Source organism: Strongylocentrotus purpuratus, unplaced genomic scaffold (assembly GCF_000002235.5).
Source record: "Strongylocentrotus purpuratus isolate Spur 01 unplaced genomic scaffold, Spur_5.0 spur5_scaffold_1, whole genome shotgun sequence".
NCBI lineage: Eukaryota > Metazoa > Echinodermata > Echinoidea > Camarodonta > Strongylocentrotidae > Strongylocentrotus > Strongylocentrotus purpuratus.
In genome coordinates, this window is record NW_022145594.1 from 9,114,800 (window position 1) to 9,140,251 (window position 25,452).

At 39.0% G+C, this 25,452-nt stretch overlaps 1 protein-coding gene across 1 annotated transcript; it reads left to right on the plus strand.

Moving 5' to 3' along the window:
- Positions 1-1,104: 1,104 nt before the first annotated feature.
- On the plus strand, positions 1,105-24,513 carry LOC574962 (protein Flattop homolog). The gene is made up of 4 exons (XM_030977617.1): positions 1,105-1,252; positions 8,311-8,373; positions 17,495-17,758; positions 23,693-24,513. The coding sequence occupies exons 1-4, from the start codon at positions 1,226-1,228 to the stop codon at positions 23,762-23,764; spliced, it is 426 nt and encodes a 141-aa protein (XP_030833477.1). The 5' UTR covers positions 1,105-1,225; the 3' UTR covers positions 23,765-24,513.
- Positions 24,514-25,452: the final 939 nt, after the last annotated feature.

Here is a 25,452-nt window from a genome sequence, read left to right on the forward strand (position 1 = left end):
GTTTAAATTGATGGATTTGGGGCATACTTTTTGCCAAATTAAAAATAAAAACAGTAGAACGCAGGGGATGTCTGAGGGGGGATGTGTGCTCCCCTCAGAAGTTGAAGATTTTTTTTTAAATTGATGGATAGATGGCTCGATTTGGTGCGTACTTTTTGCCAAATTAAAAAGAAAAACAGTAGAACGCAGGGGGTGTCTGAGGGGGATGTGCCCCCCTCACAAGTTGAAGATTTTTTTTTTAATTGATGGATAGATGGCTCAATTTGGTGCATACTTTTTGCCAAATTAAAAATAAAATAGTAGAACCTAGGGGATGTGTGCCCCCCTCGGAAGTTGAAGATTTTTTTTGAAATTGATGGAAAGATGGCTTGATTTGGGGCATAATTTAAGTTCGTCTTAAGTTCAACTAACATGAACAAGAATGCAAACTAACATGAACAAGAATGCAAGGTGGGGGGGGGGGTAGATATATGAATTTGTTGTTTCTATTGAACAATCAGCCATAAGTTTTGGAAAATACAAGGGTTTAACTTGATTTTTTTCCAGATGGTGAAAGGATTTTCATCGTAAACCAATTTTTGAACTTCCGGTAATGTGAATGTAATATTAATGACGCTTCTATTAATAAAATATGATCGCCTGATTTGGCTTGATTTTTCTCAACACAGAGAGAAAGAGAGAAAGAAAGAAGAAAAAAAAGAAGATTAACACCAAATCATGGGGGGGGGGGGACGTGTCCCCCGTCCCCCCCCCCCCCCCCCCCCCCCCCAGGATTGACGCCCATGATCGCATTGCGTTCGTGACACTTTGTCGCGTGAAAAATTCTGTGAAAATAAAGGAATAATGTACGTTAGAGTAGTTGAATATCGTCTTGCAACGAAAGATACTTGATTAACTTAAAAGAATTATCACATTTTTTGGTTGAAAAATTATCGGGAGCAGATGTTCCCGAGATGTTCCCCTGTCGTCCAGAGGCCGCGGTCGTAGTAACCTTTTATCCGATCCGAACTACGTACGTACAAGCAGGGAGGTGTAAGCTGTGGTCGTTATAGCAACCGTCCCATTGTGAGGCCGTATTATTGCACGTGTGGATTGTTTACTTCGCTCGCCCATATTACTAGTACTCGTCAGTATCACAGCGCTCGCGTACACTACTCATAAGAGCTGAGAGAATTTTCCTGCTGTGTTTCTTTCTCTAATATCGTGTGACACGCAACATTCCATTATGTCATCTCACTTTAGCGCAAACCAGGTAATGTCAAATCGGTAGAACTAGTTTAGATCTATAATACAGAGTATAGGATATAGACCTAATAAATATTATTTTTTTTAAACCGAGTTTAGATCTAAGTTCTAACGTTAGATCTACATAGATCTAACTTAGGTCTAAAGTGTGTTGGTGTGTAGACCGAAAGCTTCAGTCTCTATAATCGTCGGTTGTTCCACTGAGACTGTAGTGAATTTATGCTCCATTATAGTGTCAACGAACTTTATGTAATGTTTTGATATTGCCTTGTTGTGCCGACAACTTTTGAGAAATTTACGCTGATAATTTATGCAGTTTTCCTGCGATGTCGTATGTTTCACATTCTTGACACATTTTGGCACCTGCCTTTACATATCTCGTCGCCATGGTTTGTTTTCGTAATTTGACCAATCACAGCTTCCGCTGGTCACGTTTTCGCCACGGAGCTGGGGTTTTTCGTTAGTTAGCCTGCATGATCTCGTAAGATCATCACGTATTGGATTGACTCACTTTTATAGCGATCTTCGCGATTTTTCATCCAGCAGCTACGGCGACATAGTGTAGCATTTTCCGTTGGATTTCCGCTAGTACACGCCTGTGATTTCTTCACGACAACTGTTAATAGCGAACTGCTTGTTTTCTTTTCGCGACTCGACATTTCGTGACTTCAATTCTGACACTTATTTCACTTGGAATACGCGGTTTATTTACAACGCGCCAGTGGTTATTTTCGTGTACTTTCTTCCTGGGCTAGCATATTTTGATTTACGCTTGTGCTAGCCCGAGGTGTTTATATTTGCGTTACTTCATTTCGCCACAACTTTAGAAGAACGCGATCCGCTTCTCGTACTTTAGCCGAGGCCTCCGGTTATTAGATAGCGTTTATATTACCAACTCTTGCCACAACTAGACTCCACTTCTTCAGTCTTCAGTCTAGTATTTTGTATATAGTCGTCGGGGACATTTACTACGAACACTCCCTCTGTTCCCCAACATAATAGGAGTGTCAATTTCTACAATTCTTCTTCAACGTGTTACACTCGACATTTTATATTGATCAACACACATCGCGATCGCCATTGTCATCTTCATACTACATATATAGGATCACTCTCAAGTTTCTACACAACAAAAGACAGTGGTGAGTAAAAGTCTAGCTCGTACTCATTTTAGTCAGCATAGAATTTTTACATTGGTGATCCCGACGTGAAAATGCATAAATGAGAATTGAAGATATTGCACGGAGATTACATAATGATCAATGATGATAATGAACATGAATAAATGCGATGTACATAAATAGAGCTTACGACAATAGTAGAAATGAAGTCGAAAGTCCAATGAAGATGAAGAGAGTTGAGAACGAAGGAAGGGGCTCACGCGATGATGTGCGCGGAGGCTTGATGGCGGAAACGCGACTTCGTTGACGTGGTTGAAGAACCGTGAAGAACGCGATGTCGTCGCCGACGCTCGTGATGATGATGAATGTAGATGGAGCTCTCGGGCGAGAGTAGAAGAGAAGAGAAGAGATGTGTGGCACTCGATGACGAAACAGTGAGTCGCTTGATGTCGGAGGCCAAAGTGGAAAATGCAGACATCAAAGCCGGTAGTGGTGCTGAGACGGTGAGTCGCTCGATTGATGAGCCGAACTTTGATGATGAATGTTTAGATGAGCTGCGGTGAGTCGAGCTCATGTGAGTGAAGGACTACCGGTGAAGAAACTGGCAGCTCCCAGCGGATAACCAAGCACCATATGTCGGAACAAGATTTAACTGTTCCACTGGAAAACTGCAGCCCGATGAACACGGCAGGGAAAGTGAAGATAATGTGCCGATAGAAGTGATAGGCACAGTAGAATCAAGCCCGGAGAAGAAATCATGCAGAAACGTGTTGACTCAACTGAGATGTAAGCAGGAGTTGTTGACTCGACCGAGGTGTAAGCGGGAGTGAAGAAAACCTCGTGGTGATGAAAATACGCGGGTGAACGATGCGCGGAACCACGATGCTCGATTGGAGGAATGAACACGCGTGGTACGAATAATGAATATAAATAAATACCGTGATGGAAAAATACAGGAGACATGAATGTACGGTGAAAGTAGGGCATGTAAGAGCCGCTACATTACTCCCCTGCCAGAATTGAAGCTGTGTATGCAATACACAGATGAGAGGCGAAAAAGATATAAATGAGCAAAGTACAAAATGTCACAAGAATCAATGGCTGATAAAAATGTAAAAGTGCATGTATTGTATAGTGTATGCAGTAATTTACAACAGCCTAGGAAATGTACAAGCATGGCATGTTGAAAGAAATGTAAACAACAAGCATGGTATGCGAACGGCTGTTTAGTTGCCAAAAATTGAACAGTGATTGACATGGTATGCATCGAATAAACGCGTATAAATGCAAGAGCATAAAAAACATTCAATACATAATCCAGAATGAATACATTTTATAAAAAGAGTGCTAAGTCCAAAAAGTCAGGGAACAATAAAATCGTACAACCAAGCTTCCAAGTAAACTCGGGGTCACCAATGTAGAAATATGAATGATCAAAGGTGAGAATGAAGGAAGGGGCTCACGCGATGATGTGCGCGGAGGCTTGATGGCGGAAACGCGACTTCGTTGACGTGGTTGAAGAACCGTGAAGAACGCGATGTCGTCGCCGACGCTCGTGATGATGATGAATGTAGATGGAGCTCTCGGGCGAGAGTAGAAGAGAAGAGAAGAGATGTGTGGCACTCGATGACGAAACAGTGAGTCGCTTGATGTCGGAGGCCAAAGTGGAAAATGCAGACATCAAAGCCGGTAGTGGTGCTGAGACGGTGAGTCGCTCGATTGATGAGCCGAACTTTGATGATGAATGTTTAGATGAGCTGCGGTGAGTCGAGCTCATGTGAGTGAAGGACTACCGGTGAAGAAACTGGCAGCTCCCAGCGGATAACCAAGCACCATATGTCGGAACAAGATTTAACTGTTCCACTGGAAAACTGCAGCCCGATGAACACGGCAGGGAAAGTGAAGATAATGTGCCGATAGAAGTGATAGGCACAGTAGAATCAAGCCCGGAGAAGAAATCATGCAGAAACGTGTTGACTCAACTGAGATGTAAGCAGGAGTTGTTGACTCGACCGAGGTGTAAGCGGGAGTGAAGAAAACCTCGTGGTGATGAAAATACGCGGGTGAACGATGCGCGGAACCACGATGCTCGATTGGAGGAATGAACACGCGTGGTACGAATAATGAATATAAATAAATACCGTGATGGAAAAATACAGGAGACATGAATGTACGGTGAAAGTAGGGCATGTAAGAGCCGCTACGTCTGGCTCCACTAGACCTCCGGTTATAGAGACAGAACGATCGCCTATGCCAGCCCGTGTTGAACTTATTCCGCTAGATTTTAGCCGCTAGGCCCCTCCCACAAACTTGCCACGGCCGTATTGTTATGCCCCCAAAATCCCCAAAATGTCATTTTACCTCGTTCATTTCCAATTTTAAATTAGGCCTAGGCTATAATACATCGGTTCCACTTACTAACTTGATTGATATAATCCGTTTAATGGTCCCTTTTAAGGAAATTATCGGTCAAAATCGACATCCATGTTGAAAATCTTGCAAGCCGTGTTAAACTCTCGCTGCCGTCAATCTCATCCCTTCTAGTCTACGCCGAAGGCAAAATGATTATTAAGGAAAAACTGTGCGCCATCTACACGTTCGTAATGGCGTTATCACAGTTTTTCCTTCATAATCATTTTGCCTTCGGCGTAGACTAGAAGGGATGAGATTGACGGCAGCGAGAGTTTAACACGGCTTGCAAGATTTTCAACATGGATGTCGATTTTGACCGATAATTTCCTTAAAAGGGACCATTAAACGGATTATATCAATCAAGTTAGTAAGTGGAACCGATGTATTATAGCCTAGGCCTAATTTAAAATTGGAAATGAACGAGGTAAAATGACATTTTGGGGGATTTTGGGGGCATAACAATACGGCCGTGGCAAGTTTGTGGGAGGGGCCTAGCGGCTAAAATCTAGCGGAATAAGTTCAACACAGGCTGGCATAGGCAGTCGTTCAGTCTCTATAACCGGAGGTCTAGTGGAGCCAGACGAAGTCTCAGTGGAACAACCGACGATTATAGAGACTGAAGCTTTCGGTCTAGTTGGTGTGATGATACCGCAAACGATGATACCGTACTGCTGTGAGCTGAAGTCACACATACTGCATCACGGCCTCGTAGTCTTAGAGTCGTACACTAGATCTAGATCTAGAAGTCTAATTAAAGTTACTCGTAGAAGGTTGGGTGACTCAATAACCAACATACAACTCGGTGTAACTTTTATGTCACTGCTACTAGGTGTAGGCCTAGGTCTAGAGTAGACTCTAGGCCTATACTAATATCAACGTTTTTCCGAAAAATACTCCAAAAATAACAAGAAAATTGACACAAAACAGTCTCTAGATCTAGATCTTGGATCTTGGATTATTTTCCTCCTAAATACTCCGAAGAAGAGTTTTGACTGGAGTTTAGATCTAACGTTAGATCTAATAAACAAAATAAAAATATCTAGGGTCTATTGAATAACATATAGACTTCTAGATCTAGGCCTAGAAAAAAAGTCTAGATCTAGGTCTAGATCTAGATCTAGATCTATAACAAAAATACAATTTACACTCCACAACATCTAGATCTAGGTCTAAACACGGATCTGTAACGGTCTTTCACCATGTGATGACGATCTTGAAGATTTTGACGTAGAGGTCTATTTGAATCCAATAATTGTGGTAGCAGACGAACAAAACGCGCACAAAAAGTCAAAAGAGAAACTAGAGGGGTCCTAGAGGGTGCAGAGGTTATAGCCTAAAAATATGGAATCGGTTTTAAGTCAAAGAACTTTTGATAGAGATTAAAGGTGAAATTCAAAGAAGATCACGAATATGTCAACTAATGTATCACTATAACTGGTAAGCTAACAGATGGCCATTTTACAAGTTTTAGGTCAACTACATATGATATCGGGTGAGCTCGGAGAGCTCTTCAGGTGTTATGCCGGGGCTGTATTTAAGCGTTTTGTAATTTATAATAATCATTACTTCGATTATTTCCAAGCATTGAATTTTGATAACCTTGTCGAATCAAAGTTTCAACTTGCAATAATGAACATAAAGTTAGTTTTTTTAAATCAATGAATATCTACTTTAACATATCAGATGTGCACAAATGTCACTTTTAACAACTAGAAAATAAAAGAAAAAAGTCTTTTTAAATACAGATTTTTAAAAACTGCACATTCAAAGGTAGATAGAGTACGATGTTTACATGTATGTCAATCTTGCGTTGGTTTGAGGCCGATAGCTACAGACATCTCAAATTGAGAAGGAAAACTGTGAACAGAGATGTCATTGTTCCAGCCCCAAATAGAGGTCTTGCGACATCATAATATGAATATGTATGAGCTCCGGTCACATTACGCCTCAGACAAATCTTGCTTAGTCTCAGACGCAGTACCTTATTCTCAAAGCACTAGACACGAGTGTCGAGCTTGTGCAGTATGCATGAGAAATGTTAAAAAAGATATTTCAGTAAAAAATGTCTGCGTGAGCATGCAGTCTATACTCCGATTGAAAAGTGGATGAAAGGGGTCGATGAAAGGTCATGATTGGGCATGATTGCAACATGTACATGTAGTGGATGATACATAGTTAGTATTACGTATAGCTAGAGAGAGTGAGAGATCCAAGTAGTACGCATGTGATGCGATAATATATGCATATCATATGTACATAGACTAGTATCATTCCGGATTAATGTGTCAATGTGTCAATCTCACGTCGTTCTAGTTGATTGTACACTACAGTAAACTGAAATCATAATACTCATGAGGAAATCAAGTCATTGCAATATTGGAAGAACAATCTAAGGTAAATATTAATGTATTAGATCTAGTTCTTTCCTTCTTTTTTTACTAGTAGATCTAGTAGTCGTACGTACATTGATGGTTCGATTTCAACTTCAGCCTGTATTGCGGCTTGCCTGGTTCGTGTGTGCGACCGATCCAAGGATGATGAATGTACTTTCGCGCAAAGTTTTGAACTTGTTGTCCGGGCAATGACACGCCTATCCCTCGGGCCTGTCTAATTCTAAATGTAATTTCGGGGACATGAAATTGATTGTTTCAAGGCTCTTACATACGGATATGCGTAGAAGGAAGGGCCTACTTAAGAGCTGGATATCTCCTATTTTATGGAACTTCTGGAGTCGGCAGATGGGTGAGTTGTCTTAGTGAAAGAAAATGCTTTCTTTTAATCTTTGTTTTATTATAAACAAATTAGTAATTAAAAAGTTAGATTTTGGCATTGGCCTCGGCCTTACTAATTAGCACAACTTAGGTTCAATGGCAATGTCAATACCTAATACTTCTACTTCTACTTCTACGACGATACTCAGCAGGATCCATAAGTCAGGATGTACAGTGTAGTGCTGAGGAATAATAAACTATCTGCAATTTGCTGAGATCGGATGCACCTACTGTGCATGCATGCACTTAAATGTAAGCTAAAGGTCTGCGTGCTTCTATTCCAAGACTAAAGAGTAAAGTAAAGAACATCTCTTCTGTACATATGAACCGACTAGATAGTGTTAATAGCATGATGTTTTTTTTTCTTCATTTCTTCAAACAGGTGACAGCTAGGGACGGGTATACATGTACATGTAGATACAAACATTTGCAGAGTTCAGTGTTATATACATGTAGTTTCTAATAATATTAATACGTTGAAATTGAATGGAAAAAAGGAGAACAATTACTATGATGACATACTTTTACACAAAATGAGAGCACTATCAACTTGTCGATCATTAGAAGAAGTGGGGGGGGGGGGTGTGGTACTATATTAACAACGCCTACAGTGCATTGCTGTATGTAAGAAGATTGCATTGGGTGGATTTGGATCTAGATCTGCAAATTTAAACAAAAGGAACAACAATTTTATTCTGTAGAGATCTTTGTGAATTGTATCTTTTGTATTTTTAAATTATTTTATTTTTATCCCAACACAGTATAAGCAAGCCTTTGACAGCAGACGACTTCAGAACTCTCAAATCCCTCAAACATATAAAGAGGTGAGCCCTACATGTGAATTCAATTTTTTGATATGTAATTTTGTTTTAGTTTGTTTTTAAAAGAAGTTAAATTTTGTTTCGTTTCTTGTATACAATTTAACATCTGGAACCTTAGAAAATATCATATCTTACATATTATATAATATAAGAATAACTCATCATCACCATACATTGAGGATCACTTGGGATATGAACTAAAATCCTTGTGCGAGTATAATGATAGGAAAACTGATTAACTTTGGGGGTAAGCTTTTGGGGATAGATTTATAAAATTACAGGTATTAGCCTCATTATCGTGATAATCAAAGACCATGAGAAGCTTGATGTTCAAATTTGATGGTACATGTAGTAGGTATCGGCACATGAAGACAATCTGATTTAATGTGGGGAAATTAGGTCAAAGGTCGATGGTCATAGTGGTCAGTTTTCACTTTATACGATCACTTGGAGTAACTATTCAGTGTATTCCACTTTCCAGTATGGAAACAATCTCAATAATGTATTGTCGTAGCGGGTTCAATGAGGGTCTGCATTGTTTATGGAAGATGTAGCGTCCAAAACAACATTTTCAATTGCACTGCTCCATCATAATATGAGAGATAATTCAGATTACTGTTACTGCATGTTCTAATTGTTGTGGCTATATGTATGTATAGTACATATACATGTAATATACCGGTATATTTCATAACTCCAACCAAAATGGTATGTCATAACTAGATTACAAAATTCTGTTACGAAGTTGATGTTCAGGGATATAGTGCGGTAGGGTATGTAATCCCGTAGGATTTTTGTGCCAAAGTTGATTTTTTTTCTTCGCTGTTTTGGCTTCAAAAGGGTCCCAATTGGCCAAAAATGATGGGGTCATTTCCTGGAGGGTCCTAGACCTGGAGCCAGTTAGGGTCAACCTAGCTGGGCAGAAAACCAATTTTAATGTGCACAGATGTAAAGATCGCATAGCTCCACATAAAAAAATGACCGTCTGGCATGTTCTAAGTGGTGGGTGTGGCCAAAGGGATGCCCCCACCAAAAAAGTGTCCCTATTGACATCAAAATAGTATTGTGATTTTTTTCGAAAAATTCAATTTCATGACGAAAACTCGTCGTTTAAAATTGAAACCCCCATTTGACTTTCACCATTTCTACTTGTACTAGAGCTGAGATTGTGATAAGCCCTAAGTAAACACTAGCGCTGTAATCCACCCCCACCGAGACCTTGATGAGGTGATAGCGAGAGAGAGATAAGCATGATACAAGGGGAAAGGAAGGGAGAAGGGAGAAAGAGACACATGCAGGGGTTCGCTGCCAGAGTTAAAATTGTTGTTATATCGCCAATTATGGGTCATTTTGCTTCGTTCGAACTTTCATTTTGGTCTTCATCTAAATTATTAGTGACTTTAGGACATAAAAATATCTTAAAACAAGTAAAATACTTATTTCCTACTTCTCATTTCCTTTCAGGCAGACCCCAGTAAGAGTTTGTTTACACTAGTATTACGTAAGATGATGTAGAGTCCAGCTGCAATCCAATATCTTAATCTCTCACTCAGAGCCTCAAGGCTCTGTCCAAGTTTTTAACGAGAGAATTGAAAGTGGGGTAGTGAGACCCCATCAGATTCCCATTGGTGCCTGTGTAATAGTAGTAGCTCTCTCAAAGTTTTAACGAGAGAAACGAAACTGGGGTATTGCTACCCCACCAGATTACAAAGTTTTAACGAGAGAAACGAATCTGGGGTAGTGCTACCCCACCAGATTACATTGACTGCTGTGCTATAGTGGTGGGGTATAGTTTTAACGAGAGCTTTTCGTAATGTGATCAAAAAACATTATTTTCCATATATCAAAATTGGAGAATTGCATTTGTTCGTAACTTTCCAGGAATTTGCTTACGTACAACGACAATATCCTGTGCAAGGGAGAGGTTTATATCGTTTCAATAAAAAGTTGTAGCAATCCAAAGTTATTGATTTGATTTCCACAAAAACAATATTTTTGCCCACATGCGTAATAACTGTATGCATAAACCTCTAATCACCATAAATTTGGTGTCAAAAGATGGATAATTAAAATACCCTTATTCTGATATCAATTTTTAATGAGTGATGTAGTGTGTGAAATATAAATTTTGAGCCAAAAAGGTGCTTTATTGTAGATATTCCTCTGATTTTTGCCAGTATGTCGGTATATTAACTGGACAAAAGTGATTAGAAATTTAGTAGTGCAGAAAGTTCAAAGGGTTTGGAGTGATGAGTGTAATTAATAAGTTACCTCCCCCTCCCCCTCCCCCCCCCCCCCCTCACCCCCATTCTGCCCCTTCCAGCCGCTTGTCATAATCTTGCCAATGCCCAGGACAAGTTAGTGCATCGATCAACATGAATACAATATAATATCGCCATATTTGGTTTAATGGTTTATTTTGCCTGACTACTTAAATAAAACACATGTATGCATGTAAGCAACCAATACTCCGCACAATTCCTTTTGTGATAAGATTAGAATGACATAAACTTTTCTCAAAAAATAGTTTTGGCTAGGTATGCAAATTTATTTTTTCTCTCGATTACAAGTAATTCGGTACAAAAATCGAAGGAACATTATGAAACTACTTGATTCGATTGAATCTCAGTTTTAGTCTTTGTGTGTTTCAAATAGGAAGTTCCAGAACTACAATTGAGATTAATTTGAAATCTTTTCTGCTTAGCCATGAATAATTTAAAATCATTACTAACTCCTTGAACTTCTAAGGATCTCACGATTTGATGATTGGAAAATGTCATTAGGTACCAGCTTATAATTTTGACAACACATCACCGTCTACATTAGAGTTTTATCATGCCTGTTGAATTAAAAAAACGCCCCCACCAAAAAAGTGTCCCTTTCAACGACAAAATAGTATTGTGTAAGTTATATTTTAAGGAAACCTTGAACCACCATGAGTTTGGTGTCATATGAAAGAGAGTTAAATTATCTACATTTTGATACCAATTTCAAAGAATTTGGGATTAATGAACATCGCAAATTTAAGTAAAAAACATGATTTTTGTAATTTTTTTCGAAAAATTCAATTTGATCAAAAAACGTTATTTTCCATATATCAAAATTGGAGAATTGCATTTGTTCATAACTGTACAGGGATTTGCTTATGTACAACGACAATATCCTGTGCAAGGGAGAGGTTTATATATCGTTTCAATAAAAAGTTGTAGCAATCCAAAGTTATTGATTTGATTTCCACAAAAACAACATTTTTGCCCACATGCGTAATAACTGTATGCATATACAGTGTACATGTACGTGCATTAGTGTAGGACCTGTTTGGTGTGGTTACATCGAGTTTTAAAGATAAATTTGAACTTAAACCTCTAATAATAATAATAAATAATAAATTTAATTTATATAGCGCTAAATACAAATGTCTCTAAGCGCTTTACAAATATATTATTACCCCGGTCATTGGATTCAGTGCTTACCCGCACACAATGTGTGCACAATCTCCACTCCCTGGGGAGCATTCCAGCCAGGCGTTACATGACGCTCAAAAACTGTTTGACCAACAATGACGGTCGCATCCTACCGGGTACCCATTTAACACCTGGGTGGAGAGTAGCAAGTGCAGGTTAATATCTTGCCAAAGGATATTAGTGCCGTGTCGGGATTCACCATGTATTTGGTGTCAAAAGATGGATAATTAAAATACCCTTATTCTGATATCAATTTTAATGAGTGATGTACATGTAGTGTGTGAAATATAAATTTTGAGCCAAAAAGGTGCTTTATTGTAGATATTCCTCTGATTTTTGCCAGAAAATCGGTATATTAACTGGACAAAAGTGATTAGAAATTTAGTAGTGCAGAAAGTTCAAAGGGATTGGAGTGCTGAGTGTAATTAATAAGTACTTCTCCTGTACTCTGGGATGTTTCAGGAAATGTGGGCATTGGCAGTTACCTCCCCCCCCCCCCCTCACCCCAACCCCGCCCCTTCCAGCCGCTTGTCATAATCTTGCCAATGCCCAAGACAAGTTTAGTGCATCGATCAACATGAATACAATATAATATTGCCATATTAGGTTTAATGGTTTATTTTGCCTGACTGCTTAAATAAAACACATGTATGCATGATTGTAAGCAACCAATACTTCGCACAATTCCTTTTGTGATAAGATTAGAATGACATAAACATTTCTCAAAAAATAGTTTCGTCTAGGTATACATGTATGCAAATTTATTTTCTCTCTCGATTACAAGTAATTCGGTACAAAAATCGAAGGAACATTATGAAACTACTTGATTCGATTGAATCTCAGTTTTAGTCTTTGTGTGTTTCAAATAGGAAGTTCCAGAACTACAATTGAGATCAATTTGAAATCTTTTCTGCTTAGCCATGAATAATTTAAAATCGTTACTAACTCCTTGAACTTCTAAGGATCTCACGATTTTGATGATTGGAAAATGTCATTAGGTACCAGCTTATAATTTTGACAACACATCACCGTCTACATGTACATTAGAGTTTTATCATGCCTGTTGAATAAAAAAAACGCCCCCATCAAAAAAGTGTCCCTTTTGACGACAAAATAGTATTGTGTAAGTTATATTTTAAGGAAACCTTGAACCACCATGATTTTGGTGTCATATGAAAGAGAGTTAAATTATCTACATTTTGATACCAATTTCAAAGAATTTGGGATTAATGAACATCGCAAATTTAAGTAAAAAACATGATTTTTGTAATTTTTTTCGAAAAATTCAATTTGATCAAAAAACGTTATTTTCCATATATCAAAATTGGAGAATTGCATTTGTTCATAACTTTACAGGGATTTGCTTATGTACAACGACAATATCCTGTGCAAGGGAGAGGTTTATATATCGTTTCAATAAAAAGTTGTAGCAATCCAAAGTTATTGATTTGATTTCCACAAAAACAACGTTTTTGCCCACATGCGTAATAACTGTATGCATATACAGTGTACATGTACATGTACGTGCATTAGTGTAGGACCTGTTTGGTGTGGTTACATCGAGTTTTAAAGATAACTTTGAACTTAAACCTCTAATCACCATGTATTTGGTGTCAAAAGATGGATAATTAAAATACCCTTATTCTGATATCAATTTTAATGAGTGATGTACATGTAGCGTGTGAAATATAAATTTTGAGCCAAAAAGGTGCTTTATTGTAGATATTCCTCTGATTTTTGCCAGTATATCGGTATATTAACTGGACAAAAGTGATTAGAAATTTAGTAGTGCAGAAAGTTCAAAGGGATTGGAGTGCTGAGTGTAATTAATAAGTACTTCTCCTGTACTCTGGGATGTTTCAGGAAATGTGGGCATTGGCAGTTACCTCCCCCCCCCCCCCCCCCCTCACCCCAACCCCGCCCCTTCCAGCCGCTTGTCATAATCTTGCCAATGCCCAAGACAAGTTTAGTGCATCGATCAACATGAATACAATATAATATTGCCATATTAGGTTTAATGGTTTATTTTGCCTGACTGCTTAAATAAAACACATGTATGCATGATTGTAAGCAACCAATACTTCGCACAATTCCTTTTGTGATAAGATTAGAATGACATAAACATTTCTCAAAAAATAGTTTCGTCTAGGTACATGTATGCAAATTTATTTTCTCTCTCGATTACAAGTAATTCGGTACAAAAATCGAAGGAACATTATGAAACTACTTGATTCGATTGAATCTCAGCTTTAGTCTTTGTGTGTTTCAAATAGGAAGTTCCAGAACTACAATTGAGATCAATTTGAAATCTTTTCTGCTTAGCCATGAATAATTTAAAATTGTTACTAACTCCTTGAACTTCTAAGGATCTCACGATTTTGATGATTGGAAAATGTCATTAGGTACCAGCTTATAATTTTGACAACACATCACCGGCTACATGTACATTAGAGTTCTATCATGCCTGTTGAATAAAAAAAAACGCCCCCATCAAAAAAGTGTCCCTTTTGACGACAAAATAGTATTGTGTAAGTTATATTTTAAGGAAACCTTGAACCACCATGATTTTGGTGTCATATGAAAGAGAGTTAAATTATCTACATTTTGATACCAATTTCAAAGAATTTGGGATTAATGAACATTGCAAATTTAAGTAAAAAACATGATTTTTGTGATTTTTTTCGAAAAATTCAATTTGATCAAAAAACGTTATTTTCCATATATCAAAATTGGAGAACTGCATTTGTTCATAACTTTCCAGGAATTTGCTTATGTACAACGACAATATCCTGTGCAAGGGAGAGGTTTATATATCGTTTCAATAAAAAGTTGTAGCAATCCAAAGTTATTGATCTGATTTCCACAAAAACAACATTTTTGCCCACATGCGTAATAACTATATGCATATACAGTGTACATGTACGTGCATTAGTGTAGGACCTGTTTGGCGTGGTTACATCGAGTTTTAAAGATAACTTTGAACTTAAACCTCTAATCACCATGTATTTGGTGTCAAAAGGCGAAGCCCTCGGAAGCTGCACGGGTTTTAGGCATTAAATACGGTCAGATAAGCATATTGATGCTGCCTCTGATACACAACTAAGATGGAAATATGTAGATGATCTCACAATTGCAGAAGTTAGGAAACATTCCCAACCTTCTAACATCCAATCAGTAATCAACAATCTCTCTACTTGGTCTACTGATAATTGCATGACCCCTAAACCTGAGAAATGTAAGATAATGAATGTTTCATTCCTGAAAAGACCTACTGTATTTCCGAACTTTTACCTTGGTGCAAGCACTCTTGAATGTGTAGATACTCTCAAACTATTGGGTGTTATTGTACAAGCTAACATGAAATGGGACATGCAAACTTCTCATATGACCAGTGTAGCTGCTAAACGACTATATATGCTATGTATACTCAACAAGTACAAGGCCCCCGTCTGCGACTTGCTATCGGTCTACCTGATGTATATCAGGCCAATACTGGAGTATGCCTCCCCTGTGTGGTCTCCAGCTCTCACAGTACAGCAATCTAACCAAATTGAGCGCATACAAAAATGTGTGTGTAGAATTATCATTAGCTACCGCAATTACACAGACTACTCAAATGCTCTCGAGTTTCTTAACATCATATCACTTGAGCACCGTCGAAAACAATTATTTGAGAAGTTTGCTAAGTCACAGCTCAATGCTCCCACCTCTCCGAAGCACCCTACCTAATTATCGTCTCCTAAGATCGAAGGATGGGTTTCTAGAACCGATGTGTCGTACCCAACGCTATAAAAAGTCTCCTCTTACCCCGAGTCATTAAGACTCTCAATAACCTAATGTGAATTCCAAACAATTGAATTGTATTTCATGTGCCGGTACTCTTTAGATCTGAAACAACGTGCAATACTTCATTTAAGCTGTATTTTCTGATACATGATTCATAATATTGAAGATATGCAGGTTTTCCCATTAATAGAGGTGTCAACTTTTCCTGAACAATCAGCTTCACATGTTGTGAATCTTTAGACCTGATACATGTACAAGGTGCAATACTTTATTGTAGCCATATTTTCTGATTTGTTAAATTGAAGATATGCGGGTTTTCCATTAATAGAGGTGTCAACTTAGCAATTAGCTTCACATGTTGTGACTCTTTAGAATCACTACAAGTTGCAATACTTTATTATAGCTGTATATTTCTGATCCAGAATATTGAAGAAATGCGGGTTTTGCCATTAATTAATAGAGGTGTCAACTCTTTAACAATTAGCTTTACATGTTTTGCACAACATTGTCGGAAAGGGTATTGATTATATTTTGCTATTTACTGCCAAATTGCCTGCACATTCTAGCTATTCTAAATTTCTTGAAAACGCTGAAATGTTGACCATCATGTGCAGGCGCACCATGGCCTTTGGAGCGGACGCGACGATGCGTTGCAGGCCAATCCATTGTTGTCTCCTCTGAACGCTCCGGTGCGCCTTCTCCTGTGTAGATGTGTATAAGAAATGTATTAATGTTTTAATGCTACGTTTATCTACCTTGTTTCTTATTTTGCCTTTTAAAGATCTCTCTCTCTCTCTCTCTCTCTCTCTCCCTCTCCATGTCTCTCTTTTTCTGTCCTCCCTCTCTCTCCCTCTCTCTCCCTCTCTCTCTCTTCTATCCCCTTCTCTCTCCCCTCTTTGCTCTCTCTTCTCTCTCTCCTCTCTCCTGTCTCTCGCTCTCTCTCTTTCTATACCTCACTCTCTCCCTGTCTCTCTTCTCTCTCTTTCTACCTTCCTCTCTCTTCCTTCTCTCTCCCTCACTTCCCCTCCGTATCTCCCCTCCCCCTCTCTTTCCCTCTACCTTCTCTCTTTTTCTTTCTACCCTTCCCTTTCTTGTCCTTCTCTTTCTCTCTCACCTCTTCTTCTTCTTCTCTCTCTCTCTCTCTCTCTCTCTCTTTTGTCATTTATCTTCTTTTCGATTTCCTTGTCATATCTCGCCTTGGTCTAGCCACATCTAGCCAGCCGTTGTATATTGTATTGAAATCATATTTTCATGTGTGTGAAACAATATGTTCTTCTTAAGTGTATATTTGTTGGTTCAATTTTGTTTACACTATTCAATTTCATTGTAAATCAACCATTATGAGTTCCTGAACTTTACGTGTTGATGTTTTTAAACCGAATAAATATAAATAAAATAAATAAATAAATAAATTTAGATACCTTATTTGCAGGGTTGGGCGGTAAATACCGGTGGCGGTAATTACCGGCGGTAAATACCATCCTTCAATTTTGAAGCCAAAACAGCAAAAAAAATCAACTTTGGCACAAAAATCCTACGGGAGCTGTCTCAGTGACATACCGTACCACACTAATACCTCGTGAAGCAAAGTTGATTTCTTCAACACTATTGGAGATCTATATCTGTAGGTCCTTGCTACCAGAAAAAGTGTCCAATGATTTCCAATTCTTTATATTTGAGACTTTTCAGGCTCTCAAAGTACCATTTAGCTGTTTGGTCAGAGTTTAAAAAACAAAACAGAGCTTTTTAGAACTCTGAATTACAAGTTGTGGAGTCGAAGAGTAGGTGACTGGGTGTTGTCTTAATATTGGGTTTGTGCAGATTTTAATCTTGCATGCATCTTTATTTGTTCCTCTATGTTGTGTTACCTGCAGAGACCATCATCGTACGAGGGCTTCACCCAGATCATAGCCAATGACCGTGGTCACCTGAAGCAGGGCGTCCCTCGGTCTAAGGATTCCCCCTGGGGTGGGTTCGTAGGTACCTGGGAAATGCCCAAGAAGATTCCAGGTAATGTCACTACTTACATGTCGAGAGGTGATCCAGCTATAGATAACATCCAGAAGACAAGAGCAGAGCACAATGAATACATGAGACAGGCTGTATCACCAGATAAGACTCTAGCTATGGAACCCAAGGTGAGTCATCTATACCACTCTATCAGTCTCATGAGGAGAAAGAAATGATAGAAATCTATTTTTTGTAAATAAAATGAAGGAAAGAAAAGAAAAGACTGGGTCCTGTTGCATAAAACTTAACATTGATGGTAACTTTGCCATCAATGGCAACTACCATGGTAACGGCTCAACAGCCAATCAAAATTAAGGTTTTCATGGTAGTTACCATTGATAGCAAGTTTTGTGCAATGGGGCCCTGTTTATGACACGGCTTTCATTGAAAGGGTGCGGTGCGGCGCGGTGTGGTGTGGTGTGTTGTTTTAGTTTTAAGGGCGTGTGTCATTCAATTATGAATATTTACGCCGTCTTGATTACAGAGTGGTCTCTTTCGTTATTACTATGTTGATGGGGGAGACAGAGAGAAGGAAAAAAGGGAAAGGGAACGGGAAAGGGAAGATAAAAGGAAAGAAAGAAGAATGCCTCCTCCTCACCCCCCCCCCCCCCCCCCGCCAAAAAATATATAAGAGAGAAAGAGAAGGGAAAGAAAATATAAAAGGAAAGAAAGAAGAGGAAGAAGGAAAGAGGGAAACGGGGGAAGGGCGAAAGGCTCTTACCCCCCCCCCCCCCCGCCAAAAAAATAAATAAGAGAGAGAGAAGGGAAAGGGAAAGAAAGAAGAGGAATAAGAAGGAAAGAGGGAAACGGGGGAAGGGCAAAGGGCTCTTGCCTCCTCCCCCCTCCCACCAAAAAATAAATAAGAGAGGGAGAGGGAAGGGAGAGGGAAAGAAAATATAAAAGGAAAGAAAGAAGAGGAATAAGAAGGAAAGAGGGAAACGTGGGAAGGGCGAAGGGCTCTTGCCTCCCCCTCCCGCGAAAAATAAATGAGAGAGAGAGAGAGAGAGAGAGAAGGGAAAGGGAAAGAAAATATAAAAGGAAAGAAAGAAGAGGAAAAAGAATAAGAAAAGAGGGAAACGGGGGAAGGGCAAAAGGCTCTTACCTCCCCCCCCCCCCTCCCGCCAAATAATAAATAAGAGAGGGAGAGAGAGAAGGGAAAGGGAAAGAAAATATAAAAGGAAAGAAAGAAGAGGAATAAGAAGGAAAGAGGGAAACGTGGGAAGGGCATAGGGCTCTTGCCTCCTCCCTCCCCACCCCCCGCCAAAAAATAAATAAGAGATAGAGAGAGAAAGGAAAGGGAAAGGGAAAGAGAAGATAAAAGGAAAGAAAGAAGAGAAAGAAGAAAAAGAAAAGAGGGAAACGGGGGCGAAGGGCTCTTGCCTCCCCCCTCCCGCCAAAAAAATAAATAAGAGAGGGAGAGGGAAGGGAGAGGGAGAGGGAAGGAAGAGGAAGAGGAAAAAGAATAAGAAAAGAGGGAAACGGGAGCGAAGGGCTCTTGCCGCCTCCCTCCCCCCCCCCCCCCCCCGCCAAAAAATAAATAAGAGAGAGAAGGGAAAGGGAAAGAGAAGATAAAAGGAAAGAAAGAAGAGGAAGTAGAATGAAACGGGGGCGAAGGGCTCTTGCCTCCCCCCCCCCCTCGCCAAAAAAATAAATAAGAGAGAGAGAGAGAAGGGAAAGGGAAAGAGGATATAAAAGGAAAGAAAGAAGAGGAAGAAGAATAAGAAGAAAAGAGGGAAACGGGGGCGAAGGGCTGTTGCCTCCTCCCCCCCCCCCCTGCTAAAAAATAAATAAGAGAGAGAGAGAGAGAAGGAAAGGGAAAGAGAAGATAAAAGGAAAGAAAGAAGAGGAAGAAGAAGAAAAGAGGGAAACGGGGGCAAAGGGCTCTTGCCTCCTTTTTTTTCTTTCTTTTCCTTTCTTTCCTATTCTCCCTCTTTTTCGTTTTTCTCATTCTTTCTTTTTCTTTTTCCTTTCCCTCTCTTTTTTCCCCTCCCCCTTTTCTCTTTTTTCCCGACGGCAGCGCAATTTTACCGACAATATCCTGACAGGTGGGGGGGCGGGTGTCGCACCCCCACACGCCCCTACCTACGCCACTGTTGGCGACCACAAGGCTATCAATACAAATTAAGACATATTAATGAAGATTCTTTTTTTAAATGTTGCAGAGAGATAAGTATTTTCTCTATGAACTTGTTTAATGGAAGGATAATAAATAATATTAAAAACATGAATACTATACCGGTATAATGATGAGAGAGATGATTTAAGTCATACTTTTTTTTCAATGTGATTGGAGTAGACTTGAGGGTGGGGGGGGGGTCCCCCCCCCTAAGATCTCAGCCGTTTCACAGCCGATCGCCGCGAAAATGTGCATGCATGTAAAGTGAAGTGTATAAAAAACTATGGTAATTTCAATTTTTTGAAAAATTCACTCATTTGCATATTTATGGTAATTTATGCAAACAAGGTCAGAGAATTCACATTTTTACCCATAAATCATATATAATTCATATTCAAGCGTTTTTTTCACTACATATTTTCGTTCGAATAATAATACAACAAAGTTGGAAGAGCCAGTTTATCTTGTTTTGATAATTTGTATTTATGTATTATATTGTTTTTGTTGTTTTATTTCATTTCTAACCACAATTCAACTAATTTGACCCAAAAACAAACACATTAACTTGAAAACAAGACCAAATAACCAATGTTTTCTCTTTTTTTAAAAGAATAAATGGTATTTCCATATTTTTGGTACATAAATCACAAAAATGAGCGATTTTAGGGCTGACATGCAAAAACAAAAGTTCACGTGACTCCGCAACTATACGTCCAATTTTCAACAAAAAAATGTTTCAAAAGATGCGTAAGACTCGAAAGAAAAAAGTCATGAAAGAAAAACTTTATATCTGCCGCGGTTCCGGAGTAGTCGCAAAATTACTAGAGAGCACTAATCTTTTTTTGGGGCCCTCGAAAATTTGAAAAATCGTACCCCCCCCCCCCTTGAACGTCAGGGAGGGGGGGGGGGGGCCCTATCTTCCAAAAACGGTAAAATTAATGTGTTTTTTTACACGTTTTTTTCACAGGGCGGAGCTCTCAGAAGCTCAGGGGTATTAAACATCAAAATTAATGTCGGATAAGCATAATTTTATACCTTATTTGTGACAGTGGCAGGACACAATTTGGTGTTGGGTCCAGGGGGCGGAGCCCCCAGAAGCTCAGGAGTTTTGTACATTAAATTATTATTATTTTATACCTTATTTGTGACACAGGGGTCACAAATTGGCGTGGGGTCAAGGGGGTGAACCCCCCGGAAGCTCACGGGTTTTGGGCAATAAATAACGGTGAGATGAGCATATTTTTATAGATCTATTTGTGACACTGGCAGGACACAAATTCTTCTTCCTCTTCTTTCATTCCTTTTATCTTCTCTTTCCCTTTCCTTCTCTCTCTCAATTGGCGGGGGGGGGGGGAGGGAGGAGGCAAGAGCCCTTCGCCCCCGTTTCCCTCTTTTCTTATTCTTTTTCCTCTTCTTTCTTTCCGTTTAGATTTTCTTTCCCTCTCCCTTCTCTCTCTCTCTCTCTTATTTATTTTTTTGGCGGGAGGGGGATGGGGAGGGAGGAGGCAAGAGCCCTTCGCCTTCCCACGTTTCCCTCTTTCCTTCCTATTCCTCTTTTTTCTTTCCTTTTATATTTTCTTTCCCTTCTCTCTCTCTCTCTGATTTATTTTTTGGCGGGGGGGGGGGGGGGGGGGAGGCAAGAGTCCTCCGCCCTTCCCCCGTTTCCCTCTTTTCTTCTTCTTCCTCTTCTTTCTTTCCTTTTATATTTTCTTTCCCTCTCCCTTCTCTCTCTCTCTCTCTTATTTATTTTTGGCGGGGGGAGGGGGGAGGGCAAGAGCCCTTCGCCCCCGTTTCCCTCTTTTCTTCTTTCCTTTTTCCTCTTCTTTCTTTCCTTTTATCTTCTCTTTCCCTTTCGCTTTCCAATCTCTCTCTCTCTCTCTTATTTATTTTTTGGCGGGGGGGGGGGGGAGGAGGCAAGAGCCCTTCGCCCCCGTTTCCCTCTTTTCTTCTTATTCTTCTTCCTCTTCTTTCTTTCCTTTTATATTTTCTTTCCCTTTCCCTTCTCTCTCTCTCTTATTTATTTTTTGGCGGGGGGGGGGGATGAGGAGGAGGCAAGAGCCCTTCGCCCCCCCCCCCCCCCCCCCCGTTTCCCTCTTTTCTTCTTATTCTTCTTTCTTTCCTTTTATCTTCCCTTTCCCTTTCCCTTTTTTCCTTCTCTCTGTCTCCCCCATCAACATAGTAATAACGAAAGAGACCACTCTGTAATCAAGACCATTCCATTTTATTTAATACATTTTCGATATACTTAAATTGGCAACTACTACCTTCTGTCCCAGATCCTCATTTTAAACGACTGATGCGAAAGACTAGTCGACGCACCCTTTCGAGAAAAGCCCCCCCGCTTTTATCGAAAGGGTGTGTTAAAACGGTACTCCGCTCTCAACGCACCCTTTCGAGAAAAGCCCCCCCCCCCCTCTTTTATCGAATGGGTGCGTTGAGCACACCACACCGCGCCGCACCGCGCCGACCGCATCCTTTCGATGAAAGCCTTATGACACTACCTTTTTTTAACAGCATTTCAGTCCCACTACTTCATATTTGTTTGAGCCGAGATATTACGAGGTTTGACTTTAATGTATGTATAAAAGTTTATTTGATCCCAAGAAGTTCATTTTAATATGCCAAGGTTCTGCTATATCATTGGGTGGTTCTATGGATGAGAGAGAAAAAAGACTGAGACATTTTGACAAGTTTCAAGTCTACCAATCGTACGGACAGCTGTTAATTGTTTCGGTTAATTAAAAAAAGACAAACAGAGGACCGTAATAATCCGGGGAAGGGAAGTCTCTTTGACATTTGTTTATTTTTGTTTTTATTCATGCATAAATGAAAAATCACTCGGGATTCCGAGTGTTGATTAAGTTTCTTTACAGTATTGTTATAACCACTTAATACTTTCTCATCAATAGTTTGTATTGTAAGTATGTTTTAAAATGTCAAAATCTTTATCCCCTCTTATGGATTTTGAAATGCATTCGTAAAGGTGCTATGTCCCTTTTGCAGCCAACCTCAAATGCTGTAGAACTTTGCAGGAATTATGAATATGTCATGTATGTCCTATCTGTGAAATTTAAACGTTAGCAGTGTCCTCATATTCAAATTATGCAAGGAAACCCATTTACTTGCTAGACTTCACTGTCAGACACTATTGAGTGACTGACTGGCTTTTTTTCTTCTTTGGTAATAACATACATGAAAAGAGTTGTAAAGGGTACATGAGCATTTGTCTACATCAATCACCCACTTCTTGTGATGGCCAAGATTAAACTGATTGAATCTTTGCGCAGCATAAAACGTACGACCATTCGGTACAATTGTCTGAAAATCAAGATTATTACTTTTGGGCTCTATAGCCCTAAAGTCGATTTGACAACTAATAGTCATTATTTTCCCACTTGAAGACATTTTCAAGCCCCACCTTTTTTAGGGAAGTTCTAAATTAGTATTATCTTTCAAATGCAGTCGGAATTTAACTTTTTCATTTTTTGGGCCTGCAAATGGGACATAGTACCTTTAACAAATAATTCTTAGAGGTTATAGGAGGCAATTATGCATGTTCAAACTTCAAAATCTTGTTTAGGTATAATTATATTTATTATTGTAGAATTACAGTTAACTCTGCATTAGTTGAATGATCACATCAAGTACTTTGACTGATGTCCAAAAAACGAACAAAAATTGACTTACAGAAAAATTGACTTGTGTGACTTTGAGTTAAGCAGAGTTGACTGTAGTTTTTTATCTTGGTTTGAGTGCAATTATTTAAGAGAAATAAAATCTTGTTTTCTTGAAAAATTCCAGGAGCTATTTTCCATCTTTAACAAATGAAACCAAAATGTTCTGTGTAACCATTCCACTCAAAGATGTTAATCAAATGCAATGTTTGATGCAGGTTTTTTCTCAACTTATAACATTGATATCCCATTTTCATTTTTGTTCTTTAAAGCCACAAGTCACAAAGGTTGCAGAGGAAGATAGGCCTGGCAACCCAAGCCCTAATGATGCCATACCTGCATAAATCTCTAGTGCTTCTATCATCAAATAGAAAGTGAAAGTTCTACTTCCCCTTCTTTTATATCATTATTTAAATATGCAAATCATGCCAAATGTCTGCTAACCTGTTATCACAGGTCATACATGTATGCATACAAGTGCCTGTGTATGTTATCAACACTAAATTATTTTAAATACCTGGAATTAGTGTAATGCAAGAATGGATCTAAACAAAATGTATTCACTGGTGTACTATAAATTGAACTCTGTATCGTTTTATGGCCCATGTTATCACTGAATCAGATCTTATCTACACAATATATGAGCAGTGATTCTATTTGAAATGTTAACTTATATATCAGTGAATTGTCCTACTTCATTTACAGTACAAGGGTCTGTAGATAACTCAAATAGAAAAATGCTCTCTATGAATATTTATTTTCTCTCAGTTGATTCCTTTGAGTGAACAGTCTTGCTTCCCTTTCTACATATTCAACATATTCATTCATTGAAATAGAGATACGCTACAGTGTGTATGGGATTTCCTCCTGCTCGAGGAATACAGAAAAGATGTAAACAGTTTTAAACTGTAAACGACCTGTATTTACAGTGTATGACTTATTGAACTTAAATTGTCAATGAAATATCATTACTTTAAAAGACAAATTTGTTGCTTGTATATATATTGTGCTTTCATATTTTGCGGATATTTAGTTTGATTTTTAGATGTTGTAAATTGTGAATCATGTGAATAAATTAAGTTGAAATCTGAAATGAAGTTGTAGAAATGCATTCACTTTAAATGAATTCTGATGAGTCTTAATGACACACTATTCACCATAACTAAAATGCAAAGTGTCTAGAAAAGATCACACATAAGATGGAAGAATTTGTTAATGTAATACAAGTCATAAGCTGACAATGTTTTATTTAACAAAATGTTCTGGTCAGTCTGGCATAAATTTCAAGTATTGCCCTCCCCCTCCCACCAAAAAGGGAACTGGTAAATATACCGGTACTTCTTCCTTCTATTAACAAAACAAAATACAAACACATTAGTTGTTATGTCACTGGTAGAATCAAGAAGTGAAATGCTTTTGTAGCTTAGAATTATCATAGGAAAGAGGAACAGAGAGAGAGAATGAAATATAAAGAGAGAGAGAGAGGTGGGGGGGGGGGACGATTAAGTTACCCAATAAAAAAGAAAGCCTTTATGATTAAATAAATTTCCATCTTTCTTCATGGATATGGGGGGGGGGGGGCAGGGAGCTAATGTTACCCAATATGCCTTTAACAGTTTATGATTAAATATATTCCATTTTTCTTCCTTTCTTAATGAAAATTATCGGGAGTGTCGTGGTCGAGTAGTTTAAGGCGCTTGACTGTAGATGCGAAGGTCGAGGGTTCGAATCCCGACACGGCACTAATATCCTTTGGCAAGATATTTACCTGCACTTGCTACTCTCCACCCAGGTGTTAAATGGGTACCTGGTAGGATGCGAACGTTCATGTGGTTGAACGAGCAAGTGTGCGCCTGTAAAATAGCGACTGGCTGGAATGCTCCCCAGGGAGTGGAAAATGTGCACACATTGTGTGCGGGTAAGCCTGAATCCGATGACCGGGGTAATAGTATATCTGTAAAGCGCTTAGGTACATCGTTGGATCGGTGTATTGAGCGCTATATAAAAAAACGGATTATTATTATTATTATTA

Coding starts and splice junctions, on each gene's coding strand:
- LOC574962 (XM_030977617.1), top strand. CDS start 1,226: ATGTCATCTCACTTTAGCGCAAACCAG. Junction 1,253..8,310: donor CTCACTTTAGCGCAAACCAG/GTAATGTCAAAT, acceptor ATCCCAACACAG/TATAAGCAAGCCTTTGACAG. Junction 8,374..17,494: donor TCCCTCAAACATATAAAGAG/GTGAGCCCTACA, acceptor TGTTACCTGCAG/AGACCATCATCGTACGAGGG.